The sequence below is a fragment of the Haliotis cracherodii genome, unplaced genomic scaffold (genome assembly GCF_022045235.1).
Source record: "Haliotis cracherodii isolate W230 unplaced genomic scaffold, xgHalCrac1.p SCAF_10, whole genome shotgun sequence".
Classification (NCBI taxonomy): domain Eukaryota; kingdom Metazoa; phylum Mollusca; class Gastropoda; order Lepetellida; family Haliotidae; genus Haliotis; species Haliotis cracherodii.
In genome coordinates, this window is record NW_027266265.1 from 20,233,058 (window position 1) to 20,249,855 (window position 16,798).

At 41.7% G+C, this 16,798-nt stretch overlaps 1 protein-coding gene across 1 annotated transcript; it reads right to left on the reverse strand.

Moving 5' to 3' along the window:
* Positions 1–5,741: 5,741 nt before the first annotated feature.
* LOC139454189 (UPF0434 protein BOV_A0835-like) lies at positions 5,742–16,594 on the reverse strand. Its single transcript, XM_071235754.1, has 3 exons — positions 16,552–16,594; positions 7,070–7,220; positions 5,742–6,938 (listed from the first exon to the last, which is right to left on the reverse strand). The coding sequence occupies exons 1-3, from the start codon at positions 16,592–16,594 to the stop codon at positions 6,794–6,796; spliced, it is 339 nt and encodes a 112-aa protein (XP_071091855.1). The 3' UTR covers positions 5,742–6,793.
* Between the last annotated feature and the right edge of the window lie 204 nt (positions 16,595–16,798).

Consider the following 16,798-nt stretch of genomic DNA (forward strand, 5'->3'; position numbering starts at 1 on the left):
TATTCAGACACGCTGGTAGTTCATAGCGAGAGAAAAGAGAGAAAATTAGTTTTTGTGTCCCGGGTTACATAAGCTGTGTATATCCAAAAATGGACATATAATTTAAAAGCAAGATGTAAAGATCCGCATCTGAACAAAGCTAAAATTCGATGGTGGTCCCGAAATTGATAGCGCAAGCAAGTATCCACGCCGTGAGGGTACGATAAAACACTATCAACCAAACATTGTTGTGGACAAAGTCAACGTCATCATGGATGTAGAACCCATCCCATGTTAATTGCGAGACAGGACATGCGGTACTTGTAGGGTTAAAACGTGTGGTACACCTCGGTGGCTACACAGTCGTCAAAGTGATTGGGGCAACTGTAGCCGGAGATGCAATGGTAGGTTGGTTTGTTGTTTAACGCCGCACTCAGCAATAGTCCAGCTATATGACGGCGGTCTGTAAATAATCGAGTCTGGACCAGACAATCCAGAGATGAATTGGATGTATAATTAATACACAATATACCCCTGAACCTTATAATCTGAAGATATGCTCTGACCGCTCCCACACACCACTGAAGTTATGAAATAAGAATTAAGTTTTGTTTTTGAAAGCATGAAGTTTATGCACAGCCATAACGCTGTTGTCGAATTCTTTTATACTGCAAAACCAATATAAAATACAAATTCATTGTTCAGACTTGAATATTACTGAAAGCATTTTCACTGCTATAAAACAACAGGGAAGTGACGGCGTTTAGCGCTTTTTAGTAGAACGATTGGGGCCTTTCAAAGAGGCAACTTCCCAGTACAACTTTTCACACACCTTCAACTTGTAAATCTGAGATATAACCGCCATGCTTACATAACAACACAAAAACATCTCCCTCCAACTTACTGATAACACACATACATATACATAAGACCTACCTTGAACATTCACCAGCGAAGTCACCATTCACCATGAAGTGAAGCTTACATAAAATGACCATTGAGTTTACCAAGTTATATCGACTGAAGCTTATATAAAATGACCATTCAGTGTACCTAGTTACATGAAGTGAAGCTTACATAAAATGACCATTGAGTGTACCAAGTTACATGAAGTGAAGCTTACATAAAATGACCATTGAGTGTACCACGTTATATCGACTGAAGCTTACATAAAATGACCATTGAGTGTACCAAGTTACATGAAGTGAAGCTTACATAAAATGACCATTGAGTGTACCAAGTTACATGAAGTGAAGCTTACATAAAATGACTATTGAGTGTACCAAGTTACATGAAGTGAAGCTTACATAAAATGACCATTGAATGTAACCAAGTTCTACCGAGTGAAGCTTACATAAAATAACCACATGAAATATCAATATTGTTAAACGACTGAAGTTTTAAAAAAGCAACAGCTTCTTGATGTGATTTAATCTGGGCAAGAGGAGGGTTGATTGATTCTTCTATATCAATGGTTCCAGATAACTCACTTGATTCTGGAGCTGACTGTCTTGGCACGACAGGTGTCTCACTTGCCTCTACACTTGTTGTAGGTGCAGCTAGCTCTGTCAGAAGGTCATCTTGAGGCTTCAGGATGTCAAGCCAATTTCCCCATCGGTTCCAAAGAGCAGCCCTTGTCTCATTGACTTCATATCTATGAGGGGGCAAGGGTGACTCAGTCCTCAGAGGCGCCACGATTCACTGTGCAGAGTTGCTTCCCTTTGGCAAGCCAGAAACCTATGATTGTGGGTTCGAATCCAAGTTTGCCCCGATTATGTTTCTAGGTTTGTCAGCATCATACCCATTCTCGTGGGTTTCATCGAGGTGACACCTGCATTGCTTCGGGCTTTCCTCCCACATTAAGCTGACATGCCGTGATATGACTGGAATACTGTAAAAAGCAGTGTTAAACCCAACTCACTCACTCCTATCTATGATATCTATATGAGCTCTACAGCTGAAGGCTTTGGTGACTTTTGTTGTTGGCACACATAGATGTGAACAGATGTGTGACTTTTGCATACTTCTTGCTGACTTCCTTCATCATCGTCAAAGGTATATTCAATGGAAATGTGATGGAACACGTCTTTTATATCTTGAATGTGTTGTTACAATATATTTGTAATTAGTTTTCACTTTGATGCAATGTTGTTTGATCATAAAATAAGTAATCGTTCCAACAACCAGGTTTCAAACAACAATTAGTTATCTCTTTGATGTAACATTGTTTTAGTTACACTGATAATTTCTTGATTACACTTTCTTCTTAGTAAGACTTGATTACACTTTCTTCTTAGTAAGACTTGATTACACTTTCTTCTTCATAATAATAATGAATAAATACAGATTATATTTACATAGGGCTTTGTTCGAACATTTGCTCAAAGGTGCTTAGTCCAAGGCTCTACAGAAGAGAACTGTTTTGAGATGTTGTTTGAAGGTTGGGAATTCTGAGATGCTTTGAATGTGACTTGGAAGTCCATTCCACAGTAGTGGTCCATCTTTGGCAAAAGATATATATCAGTAGTTAGCCGTGTGGGTTAATGGCACGGTGACTAGTCCTGATGTGGACGATCTCGGAGTATGCTTTGGTTGGTAGCAGGGGAGAATTTCAGATGACTGATAAGTGGTCTGAACCAAAGGAACAACTGTGTGTCATCTGGGTAGACATGAAAGTCTAGATTGTTCTTTTTGGCAATATCTCCTACAGGCAATGTATACACGGTGAACAATACAGGTCCCAAGACTGAAGACTGTCCATATGCTAGTTGATGTTTCTCAGATCTGAAACCATCGATGAAAACAGACTCATTGCGATCTGTGAGATAGGATTTGAACCAGACAAGGGCATCATCTTTGATTCCAATTCTTGACTCTAATAGTGACAGAAAAATGGCACCCTGACAACCCACAGCATCGAGAAGATCATTCTTCAGCTTGCAAAGAGCAGACTCTGTGCTATGTCCATATTTGTAGTTAGATTGCAGGACTTCACTCCAAGCCTTTCGTGTTATCATGGCGACGAGATGCCACAGCTCTTTCAATTACATTTGAAAAGAATGTCAAATTTGATACAGAACGATAGTTCTTGTGATTATCAGGATACAGTCTTGACTTGTTGAGTAAGGGGTTATGAGAACTTATTTGAGTTCAGATGGGAATGCACAACTTGAAAATGACTGGTTGGCTGCTTCTATGAAGGCATAACTTGATCTGGGCACAGTTTTAGCAGCCATGAGAGAATAGGATTCAAGGAACATGATCTCATAAACTCATTTAACATTGTTACATTGTCTCGTATATAGATACTATTATGGACAATTCTTGTTATTATTGTTGCTGTAGCTAATCTTTTTACAGCTAACTCAGTGAACATGAAAGAGCAAGCGACTACATTTCTATCTCTGTCATTACAATATTTATGACCGGGGATTTTTTTAGGATTCTTGACAAAGTGATAATGACAGGCAACTAACAGGCAAAATTGGAATTTTACCAAAACATATCATACTTTCTTAAGATCAAAGGTATTTTGAAATTGCATTTAATGCAATAATATATAACGAAGCATCAAAACATGTTCCCATTTATTGGTTTTGTTACTTCTACAAAGCCACACAAATAGTTATTAGTTATATGTATAAATACATTGAAACCGTGGGAAATATTTAGTTCCAAACTGGGACATCTTAAGAAACATTTGCTGTAGACATGGGGTCGAATATCGGCTTCTGGGCAGGTCCAGATAAAACCTGATGACAAAATAATTGTTAACTATGTAAAATAAATTTCATTGAATATTTCACCTGATGTAACTGTGCTGGCACCAAGAAATGTTTTGGGGAATACACTTCTTTAATAAAGCAACAAAACACTTTCCACATCCAATAGAAATCTCTGCATAAAGCAGAGTCGATTGTACAATTCCGACTACATCATGAGCATGTGTTTATTAATCACTATCAAATAGTAATGATACCAAGTGTTCGCGAGAAGGTGAGCGTATTTTGCCACACTGGTGTCAACCATCACAAACACATGCAAAGGCAAGTCAGTTGTTCACCTGAAAAAGCATGGGAACATATGGTACAAGTCAAAATAGGGAATTGCATCGGACATCATTTTTGTCACTGATGCGTCAAATTTGGAAATGTCCTCCACATGTCTACCATTAAACTTTTGAAAGCTTTACTGAGGCCTTGAATGTTGTAACCCTGATCAAACAACTTCTGAGCAAGAGTCTTGGTAGAAAGAGCATGCTCAATTGTATCTCAAAAGTTGTTAAATGTAAACACCAAAGGCTGGAGCTGTTGGAATATTGCTTGACATGAAGGGAAAGCTGACTATTGGAGTGAGTGAGTGAGTGAGTGAGTTTGGTTTAACGCCGCTTTTAACAGTATTCCAGTTATATCACGGCATGTCAGCTTAATGTGGGAGGAAAGCTCGAAGTGATGCAGGTCTCAGACGTTTACCACTTCGGTGAAACCCACGAGCTCGGGTATGGTGCTGACAAACCTAGAAACATAATCGGGGCGAAACGGGATTCGAACCCACAATCATAGGTTTCTGGCGTGTCCAGGGGACGCAACTCTGCACAGCGAATCGCGGCACCTTAGACGACTGGGCCACCCGTGCCCCACTGACTATTGGAAAGTTGAACTCATCCCTCTTGCTATACATATACAGGCTTGTGGAGAGTCTCTTGTCACTCTGAATTTTTATGCACAGATCTAAATATGGAACTGGTCTCCTTTATTTCTAGTTCAGGTGGGTAAATCGGTGGAAGGGATTTGGCTATTTGCTTGTTATTGAACCATATCAGATCATCGATATACCTGAAACTTAAGTTAAACTTCTTGGCCAAATTACCTTGTTTTGAGTTTGCCAATCCGAACAGAAATTCTGATTCATTTTAAGGTGACCTAAGTTGTTGACATGGTAATCAAATGGATGCGCAGACAGCAAAAAGCCAATGTATTACACAAGCTGAGGCAGAACTAGGCAGACTTGGAGGCGGCCCGATGGTCATGATCGTTGAAATTGCACAGCGCATCAAACACCACAACCCATTTTAACGTCTGCCCAGTTAGCTCAAAAGTGAAATTTGTGAGGATTCATGAGGCTTGCCGACTTGGTTGATGCATGTCATCGATCCCAATTGAATGGATTGATGTTCATGATGTCAATCAATGGATTGTTTGGTCCAGACTCGATTATTTACAGACCATTGTCATATAGCTGGAATATTGCTGAGTGCGGCGTTAAACAACAAACAAACTAACAAACAAACTAACTGAAAAGTTAAAGGATTATGTATACTCCCTGAGTGAATCATATTATCATATTATATTTTAGAGATTAGACATATTCCCTGTAACATACACTGAAACACTTTGAAATCGCATATTCAAATTGTTTTTATTTTTGACCAGAGACCATACCAATTCATGTGTTGAAACTAGGACACCAAAGGAACAATGAGCCCTTGGTAGCTAGTTCTGCATGTGCCAGCTTGTATGCAGATAATTTACTTTTGAATTCATGTCAGTTGTGAGACATGGCAAGAAATGCTGGCAATGCCTCCAGGTGGGGGTGATGTTGATTGTAATCATGTGTGAAGGTCCACCTAGTCTGGCCCCTAAGAGAATACTCCAGGTGTTTACAAACACTTTGGATCTACCTTCAGCCAACAACACACAAACACAAACACTCTTGGTATAGCTAAGTCACCAGATGAAAACATGTCTTTATAGAAGGGAAAACATTTATTACTTTTTTTCAGTCACTAACCCAGAATATGTGTACAAATTAAAAGATATGTTACATTTGATATGCAATTCATATTTAAATGTACATGCTTAGAATATAGTGCATACACATTTAGTGAGTATATTAACATGGTTCATACAGTATTTAAGTCAGCAATTTTAAGGTCTTTTTAAGACTCTTGCACACAGAATTAAGGTCCTAATAATGAAAAGCGCAACATATTTTTAACAGGTTTAATGACCTAAAACAAAACAGAGCTTGATAATCCTTGAACCGATTAGATTCAACAAACAAAAAGAAATGTTTATTGATATTTCACATTCTAAGCAGTCAAGCAGGTAACAATGTTTTTTCCCTTGGATATGTGAAACATATTAATTAAAAAGCAAAATTGAAATATAGACTTGATGTTGACTGTTTATGGCCCTTTTCAAGCTAATTTTGCATTTAAGGCCTCTTTAAGGCCAACATCTACAGTCTTACGTCTACATTCGAGGCCTTTTCAAAGCCGGTGCGAGCCTTGATTTAAATAAAATAATTCTTACGTCTAAAGGAGGTAACCAATAAATAATTATTCATGACAATGAGTTCATGGGTGTATGGAATACTAATTAGTATCATTCAATACCTAATGTAGTCCATGACAACCCACACTGTTACTACCATAACATGCACAAAGTGTGAAAATGTTACAAAAGGCTTCGGAGAGACTTTCCTTCATCAGTGATATGCTAGACCAAAGCACTATCACTCTCTATGCTGATGAGGCGACTTCCACAGATGTCAGAGCAACACAGACAGGCGTTGGAAGTGATTGGTTGCTGTTGTAGATATTTATGCTAGTACAGTATAGCATCAGACTGGCTGCTGGAATCTCAAACTACAAAACTTACATAACTGTCTTGTCTGAGTTACACTTTTTGACACTGTGACATAGATGGTTCTAAGGAAGTATTTATACCACATATGTTGACAACAATTCAAGAACTCGTGACAGATGAACATGACTGGTGATGGGGACACATGAGTACATAGGGAGCCTGGCTCACACAGGCGGACTGTCTGGTTGTAGTGGCTTGTCGGTCTTTATCATGCGGGCGTCTGCTGGAATAAGGTTTGGGATGCCATTGACAATTGGGTAGGCGACACCGATATCATCACAGACAAGCTGACAGTTTCCTCTGTCATACCTGGAACAGAGAGAATCACCCATTAGAGACGTATCCGCAGCAACTGGATACATAGTAACATCTTCAACGATTACAATTTTTTTGAAGTGAACTTCTTATAAGCATGATAAGTAGCTTTGCAGTGTACCTACCTCAGAGGTTTCTTAGACAGCGGACAGCATATATGCTCCAGGATGTTTTCATTAAAGCTCCCTGTCTCCTTGGCTGAGGCATCTTCTAACAAGGTCTTTGTGGTTGATAGCCACCTAGATGATGTCCGACGCCAAGAGGCTCTTCTACAGCCTGAAATACTCATGTAGAAAACAAAAACATATAATGATACACGCTTAAACAGGAACCTAGCAATAGTGATACACCTATAGACAGGAACCTGCCACCATGTGATACACCAATAGACAGGAACCTGCCACCATGTGATACACCCATAGACAGGAACCTGCCACCATGTGATACACCCATAGACAGGAGCCTAACACCATGTGATACACCCATAGACAGGAGCCTAACACCATGTGATACACCCATAGACATGAGTGAGTGAGTTGGGTTTAACGCCGCTTTTAACATTATTCCAGTCATATCGCGGCGTGTCAGCTTAATGTGGGAGGAAAGCCCTAAGTGATGCAGGTTTAAGACGTTTACCACTTCGGTGAAACCCACGAGCACGGGTATGGTGCTGACAAACCTAGAAACATAATTGGGGCGAACCGGGATTCGAACCCACAATCATAGGTTTCTGGCGTCCCCAAGGGACACAACTCTGCACAGCGAATCGCGGCGCCTAAGACGACTGGGCCACCCATGCCCCCCCCATAGACAGGAACCTAGCACCATGTGATACACCCATAGACAGGAGCCTAAGACCATGTGATACACCCATAGAAAGGAGCCTAACACCATGTGATACACCCATAGACAGGAACCTGGCACCATGTGATACACCCATAGACAGGAGCCTAACACCATGTGATACACCCATAGACAGGAGCCTAACACCATGTGATACACCCATAGACAGGAGCCTAACACCATGTGGTACACCCATAGGCAGGAGCCTAACACCATGTGATACACCCATGTGATAACACCATATGATACACCCATAGACAGGAGCCTAACACCATGTGATACACCCATAGACAGGAGCCTAACACCATGTGATACACCCATAGACAGGAGCCTAACACCATGTGATACACCCATAGACAGGAGCCTAACACCATGTGACACCCATAGGCAGAGATCTTCCATCAAGTGATACACACATAGGCAGAGACCTTACATCAAGTGATACACACATAGGCAGAGAGACTTTACATCAGGTGATACACACATAGGCAGAGAGACCTTACATCAGGTGATACACACATAGGCACAGAGACCTTACATCAGGTGATACACACATAGGCACAGAGACCTTACATCAGGTGATACACACATAGGCACAGAGACCTTACATCAGGTGATACACACATAGGCAGAGACCTTACATCAGGTGATACACACATAGGCACAGAGACCTTACATCAGGTGATACACACATAGGCACAGAGACCTTACATCAGGTGATACACACATAGGCACAGAGACCTTACATCAGGTGATACACACATAGGCACAGAGACCTTACATCAGGTGATACACACATAGGCACAGAGACCTTACATCAGGTGATACACACATAGGCACAGAGACCTTACATCAGGTGATACACACATAGGCAGAGGCCTTACATCAGGTGATACACACATAGGCAGAGACCTTACATCAGGTGATACACACATAGGCAGAGACCTTACATCTGGTGATACACACATAGGCAGATACCTTACATCAGGTGATACACACATAGGCAGAGATCTTACATCAGGTGATACACACATAGGCAGAGACCTTACATCAGGTGATACACACATAGGCAGAGACCTTACATCAGGTGAAACACACACTGACAGAGAGACCTTACATCAGGTGATACACACATAGGCAGAGGCCTTACATCAGGTGATACACACATAGGCAGAGACCTTACATCTGGTGATACACACACTGACAGAGAGACCTTACATCAGGTGATACACACATAGGCAGAGGCCTTACATCAGGTGATACACACATAGGCAGAGGCCTTACATCAGGTGATACACACATAGGCAGAGACCTTACATCTGGTGATACACACATAGGCAGAGGCCTTACATCAGGTGATACACACATAGGCAGAGGCCTTACATCAGGTGATACACACATAGGCAGAGACCTTACATCTGGTGATACACACACTGACAGAGAGACCTTACATCAGGTGATACACACATAGGCAGAGACCTTACATCAGGTGATACACACACTGACAGAGAGACCTTACATCAGGTGATACACACATAGGAAGAGACCTTACATCAGGTGATACACACATAGGCAGAGACCTTACATCTGGTGATACACACACTGAAAGAGAGACCTTACATCTGGTGATACACACACTGACAGAGAGACCTTACATCAGGTGATACACACATAGGCAGGGACCTTACATCAGGTGATACACACACTGACAGAGAGACCTTACATCAGGTGATACACACATAGGAAGAGACCTTACATCAGGTGATACACACATAGGCAGAGATCTTACATCAGGTGATACACACATAGGCAGAGACCTTACATCAGGTGATACACACACTGACAGAGAGACCTTACATCAGGTGATACACACATAGGCAGAGACCTTACATCTGGTGATACACACATAGGCAGAGACCTTACATCAGGTGATACACACATAGGCAGAGACCTTACATCAGGTGAAACACACATAGGCAGAGACCTTACATCAGGTGATACACACATAGGCAGAGACCTTACATCAGGTGATACACACACTGACAGAGAGACCTTACATCAGGTGATACACACATAGGCAGAGACCTTACATCTGGTGATACACACATAGGCAGAGACCTTACATCAGGTGATACACACATAGGCAGAGACTTTACATCTGGTGATACACACACTGACAGAGAGACCTTACATCTGGTGATACACACATAGGCAGAGACCTTACATCAGGTGATACACACATAGGCAGAGACCTTACATCAGGTGATACACACATAGGCAGAGACCTTACATCAGGTGATACACACATAGGCAGAGACCTTACATCAGGTGATACACACATAGGCAGAGACCTTACATCTGGTGATACACACACTGAAAGAGAGACCTTACATCTGGTGATACACACATAGGCAGAGACCTTACATCTGGTGATACACACATAGGCAGAGGCCTTACATCAGGTGATACACACATAGGCAGAGACCTTACATCAGGTGATACACACACTGACAGAGAGACCTTACATCAGGTGATACACACATAGGCAGAGACCTTACATCTGGTGATACACACATAGGCAGATACCTTACATCAGGTGATACACACATAGGCAGAGATCTTACATCAGGTGATACACACATAGGCAGAGACCTTACATCAGGTGATACACACACTGACAGAGAGACCTTACATCAGGTGATACACACATAGGCAGAGACCTTACATCAGGTGATACACACACTGACAGAGAGACCTTACATCAGGTGATACACACATAGGCAGAGACCTTACATCTGGTGATACACACATAGGCAGAGACCTTACATCAGGTGATACACACATAGGAAGAGACCTTACATCAGGTGATACACACATAGGCAGAGACCTTACATCAGGTGATACACACACTGACAGAGAGACCTTACATCAGGTGATACACACATAGGCAGAGACCTTACATCTGGTGATACACACATAGGCAGAGACCTTACATCAGGTGATACACACATAGGAAGAGACCTTACATCAGGTGATACACACATAGGCAGAGACCTTACATCAGGTGAAACACACATAGGCAGAGACCTTACATCAGGTGATACACACATAGGCAGAGACCTTACATCAGGTGATACACACACTGACAGAGAGACCTTACATCAGGTGATACACACATAGGCAGAGACCTTACATCTGGTGATACACACATAGGCAGATACCTTACATCAGGTGATACACACATAGGCAGAGATCTTACATCAGGTGATACACACATAGGCAGAGACCTTACATCAGGTGATACACACACTGACAGAGAGACCTTACATCAGGTGATACACACATAGGCAGAGACCTTACATCAGGTGATACACACACTGACAGAGAGACCTTACATCAGGTGATACACACATAGGCAGAGACCTTACATCTGGTGATACACACATAGGCAGAGACCTTACATCAGGTGATACACACATAGGAAGAGACCTTACATCAGGTGATACACACATAGGCAGAGACCTTACATCAGGTGATACACACACTGACAGAGAGACCTTACATCAGGTGATACACACATAGGCAGAGACCTTACATCTGGTGATACACACATAGGCAGAGACCTTACATCAGGTGATACACACATAGGAAGAGACCTTACATCAGGTGATACACACATAGGCAGAGACCTTACATCAGGTGAAACACACATAGGCAGAGACCTTACATCAGGTGATACACACACTGACAGAGAGACCTTACATCAGGTGATACACACACTGACAGAGAGACCTTACATCAGGTGATACACACATAGGCAGAGACCTTACATCAGGTGATACACACATAGGCAGAGACCTTACATCTGGTGATACACACATAGGCAGAGACCTTACATCTGGTGATACACACATAGGCAGAGACCTTACATCAGGTGATACACACATAGGCAGAGACCTTACATCTGGTGATACACACATAGGCAGAGACCTTACATCTGGTGATACACACATAGGCAGAGACCTTACATCTGGTGAAACACACATAGGCAGAGACCTTACATCAGGTGATACACACATAGGCAGAGACCTTACATCAGGTGATACACACACTGACAGAGAGACCTTACATCAGGTGATACACACACTGACAGAGAGACCTTACATCAGGTGATACACACATAGGCAGAGACCTTACATCAGGTGATACACACATAGGCAGAGACCTTACATCTGGTGATACACACATAGGCAGAGGCCTTACATCAGGTGATACACACATAGGCAGAGACCTTACATCTGGTGATACACACATAGGAAGAGACCTTACATCAGGTGATACACACACTGACAGAGAGACCTTACATCAGGTGATACACACATAGGCAGAGGCCTTACATCAGGTGAAACACACATAGGCAGAGACCTTACATCAGGTGATACACACACTGACAGAGAGACCTTACATCTGGTGATACACACATAGGCAGAGACCTTACATCTGGTGATACACACAGTGACAGAGAGACCTTACATCTGGTGATACACACATAGGCAGAGACCTTACATCAGGTGATACACACACTGACAGAGAGACCTTACATCTGGTGATACACACATAGGCAGAGACCTTACATCAGGTGATACACACATAGGCAGAGACCTTACATCTGGTGATACACACACTGACAGAGAGACCTTACATCAGGTGATACACACATAGGAAGAGACCTTACATCTGGTGATACACACATAGGCAGAGGCCTTACATCAGGTGATACACACATAGGAAGAGACCTTACATCTGGTGATACACACATAGGCAGAGAGACCTTACATCAGGTGATACACACATAGGCAGAGACCTTACATCTGGTGATACACACACTGACAGAGAGACCTTACATCAGGTGATACACACATAGGAAGAGACCTTACATCAGGTGATACACACACTGACAGAGAGACCTTACATCAGGTGATACACACATAGGCAGAGACCTTACATCTGGTGATACACACATAGGCAGATACCTTACATCAGGTGATACACACATAGGCAGAGACCTTACATCTGGTGATACACACATAGGCAGATACCTTACATCAGGTGATACACACACTGACAGAGAGACCTTACATCAGGTGATACACACATAGGAAGAGACCTTACATCAGGTGATACACACACTGACAGAGAGACCTTACATCTGGTGATACACACATAGGCAGAGACCTTACATCTGGTGATACACACATAGGCAGAGACCTTACATCAGGTGATACACACATAGGCAGAGACCTTACATCTGGTGATACACACACTGACAGAGAGACCTTACATCAGGTGATACACACATAGGCAGAGACCTTACATCAGGTGATACACACATAGGCAGAGACCTTACATCTGGTGATACACACACTGACAGAGAGACCTTACATCAGGTGATACACACATAGGCAGAGACCTTACATCAGGTGATACACACATAGGCAGAGACCTTACATCTGGTGATACACACACTGACAGAGAGACCTTACATCTGGTGATACACACACTGACAGAGAGACCTTACATCTGGTGATACACACATAGGCAGAGACCTTACATCAGGTGATACACACATAGGCAGCATTGTGTAAGAAACTGTGCCAGGGAGAGGACATCATCTTTAGACCCTGACATGCAAAGTAGATGAGTTGGCTCTCCTGTATCAGCATGGTCTACCAGCCTGGTCAATGACATTCTGAATAATCGTGATCTGACAGCACCATGTCATCATCCTTAATACAGTTTCAGGTTGACATTGAGTTAATTTGAGAAAAGACACTTAAAAAATCAAAGAATGTGTGGTTTCACAATTAGTTTAGTTACACCTCCCAATCAGGAGCAGATGCTAATTTCTAATGTAAACATTTTCTAAGGCGTTTAATACATCACAATTATTTGTGCTTGCACATGAACATGTGAGTTATACAAGGTAACTTTTTCACCTTGCAATAGTAGCCGTTTTCTCTAGGCCCCATTTGTACCAATCAGGGGACATTTTTGCTCGGCACTGTTTTGCTGAGCTACAACCCATGAGTCTCCATAAAAATGAAATATATGAGAACCTGGCTAAGTGCAATCTCACATGATCAGATGATAATGTTGATACCAAAATCATGCCGTACTCAAATATTTTGGGTGGACTTGCACCAAAATGTTGGATAACCCATTCCCACTTGTCCCTAATCAACTAGATCACTTGTACTTAAAGAAGCGAATCTGTACCCAAAGAAAATATATATGATTTGAATAATTAATTGTTCGTTTCAGGCAAACTCTTGTCCAAATACCAGGTGAGAGCATCAGTTTACAGACTACTGAAGCAAAGCCCATTTGAGGACTAATATCACAGGCCTACCTTTAGAATACAGTACCACAAACTCTTCAAACACGTGACAATACCCTGTGACGTAACTTGTAGTTTTTTGTTGCCAGTCTCACCGGCGAAACAATGCCCTGTGACGTCAGGGGTCATCGAGTGTACATAAGCCCCTCCCAGTGATCTATCATCTCTACACGAAATGTCATTGAATACGACAAGCGCTGTGGAGAATTTTGAATATTTGTTTACTGAATATACCCTGCAGCGCCGCATTTTATAGCAAGTGCTAGTTTATGAAAGCACTTTTATTTTTTATATATTTTTTTTTCGTTTTCTTGTAATTCAAGTGGCTAAAAGGGTTATAACTAATATACATATATTATTTTTTCGGTTCATTAATTTTCATTATTATGCACAAGAATGTAGTTTATTAGGGATATTATATTGGCACTGAACACATCCAAATATCACTAGTGTTAGGGTAGGTTACCCCGAACTCTATCCTTAGCCCTTGGATGCCTTTTACGATCACACCCCTTTTCGATCATTAGGGTTAGGTACCCATTTAGTGGCTATTAGATTACCCGAATTCTGTCCTTAGCCCTTGGAACCCCTTTATGATCAATCATCCCTTTACGATCATTAGGGTTAGGTAAATCTACCTGTTTAGTTTCTATTATAGATTCTATAGCGGCTCCTAATATTCTTCACACAAAAACGTCGAGTAAAAGGAATGAAATGATTTTGTGTCGAATACTTTGGCTACTGGAAGCTGTCCTGGAACATTCACACAAGCCACTTTCACCGGCTACATTTTTTCAGTACTGATTCAAAAGCGAACTCACCGTTGTGTCGTCACTAGCCATGCACATGCCTCCCTCGTTCCTTACTATTATCCACATCATCCTTACAATGTTCCCTACCACACTTTTCTGTAACAAAATCCATCCGACGAATTATTAAATACCATGTCATTTATGCGTACCTCGCGAGTTCGACGTCTCACGTCTGACGCCTGGAGCCGTTTTCAGTTCGCGCCATATCGGATCATTCCTCGCCACTCGGTATCTTGTAGATTCCGGAATGGGACGAGTGTGCCAAATGGCATCGGGATCATTCGTAAGTGTCAATAGACTAAAGTCACGAGACACCATGCCTACCCGTAACCTTTGTAAGGGTCCGTCACTTATTCGACCCTTTTCATTTAGTTCCGTAACGTTGTAGGCATGATTAGGTAAATTTGCACTTTGTTTCAGAGTGTGGACGTAGCTCAGTCGGTTAGCTGTCGGGCTAACAATCCGAAGGTCACGAGTTAGCGTCCAACGGATTCTCACAAAAACTGGTTGCTTGTCTTTGAGACATGTGATCTACGGCAGAGACCGTCCTAACGAGAAGATGTGGTACTGTATTCTAAAGGTGCTCCAAATCACAAATTACAGACATTGATTGAGTTAAGCATTTAAAGCCACTTGGGGATAAAAATCACAAATATTGATTGAGTTAATTGGTTGATTGTTCATTCACCAACTAGTGAATGAAACAAATGAATGAAAGTTGAATGAAGTTTGTAAATTTAATATTGCTGTGAGCAAATTTCTATGAAAATGAAGGTCACAATATACTGTTGGCCCCTGTTTGAGAATTTAGTGATGAATAAATGATTAGAAACTAGGGCTGGGACGAGTCCAAATTAACTACCCGGATACCCAACCCCCTATTACCCGATCCTACCCGGGTACCCACTGTAGGTCTCAAGAGCCCTGGCAAAAAATGTTAAGATGCATGTGTGAAACCAGAGACCATATCATAGATACATGGTCTCTTATGAAACGATTGAATCATGCGTACACTGAAGTTGACTGAAGCTTTATCTTTACTCAAACATATACAAGTCAAAAGGAATGTGTGCATCATCATAAAGAAATGGGAACATTAGCGACTTGTAGTGTAACCACTGAGCTCTAGTGAGTTTTTGTCATTAAACAATATGTCACGTGACTAACCACGGGGCCGGGTAGTGCTGTGGGTACCCGGGTCCTACTCAGGACCCATCCGACCCGAGTACCCGAGTTACCCGTCCCAGCCCTATTAGAAACATATATTTTGTCGCTTTTACAGTCTATACTGGTTAAAGCAACCCGGTTTCGGACATCGTAAAGGTCAGCTCAATAAAGTAAATAAAGTACGAATGCTCCAAAACAGGTACGAGTCTGACGAGAAGTTCAGGTACGGGTTAGCCATTTTCGTTGGGTACGACAACGAATATTCGTGGGTACGGGTCGCCACATAATACAAATTGATAATGGCACAGTCTAAGATTTAATTGGCCCATGGGACACACAATATTCTGTAATCGCACTTAGATTTAACCTATTTCATGTTAATGTTCACCTTGAACAAAATATTTGGACATGTGTTGCACGGGCGCCGCCATTTTTAAGGAGCAGTCAATGTTCTTAAAATTTAAACAGTGATATCTGAAATATGTGCCAGATAATAATTATAATTGACCAAAGAAGATCTTTTAAAGGTATTAACAGTATCAGTTTATTATTTCTAATGTCTATGTGGCACTTACGTCACGTGGAGGTAGTTACATCGAGAACAAAAACAAAGATATGGTCCCTGCTGATCTTTC

Bases quoted from the DNA above. Each gene is read 5' to 3' on its own strand.
- LOC139454189 (XM_071235754.1), bottom strand. From the start codon at position 16,594: ATGGCGGCGCCCGTGCAACACATGTCCAAATATTTTGTTCAAG. The intron at 7,221-16,551 runs GTGAACATTAAC...TGAGTATTTCAG, and splicing joins GTCCAAATATTTTGTTCAAG to GCTGTAGAAGAGCCTCTTGG. The intron at 6,939-7,069 runs GTAGGTACACTG...TCTCTGTTCCAG, and splicing joins CTGTCTAAGAAACCTCTGAG to GTATGACAGAGGAAACTGTC.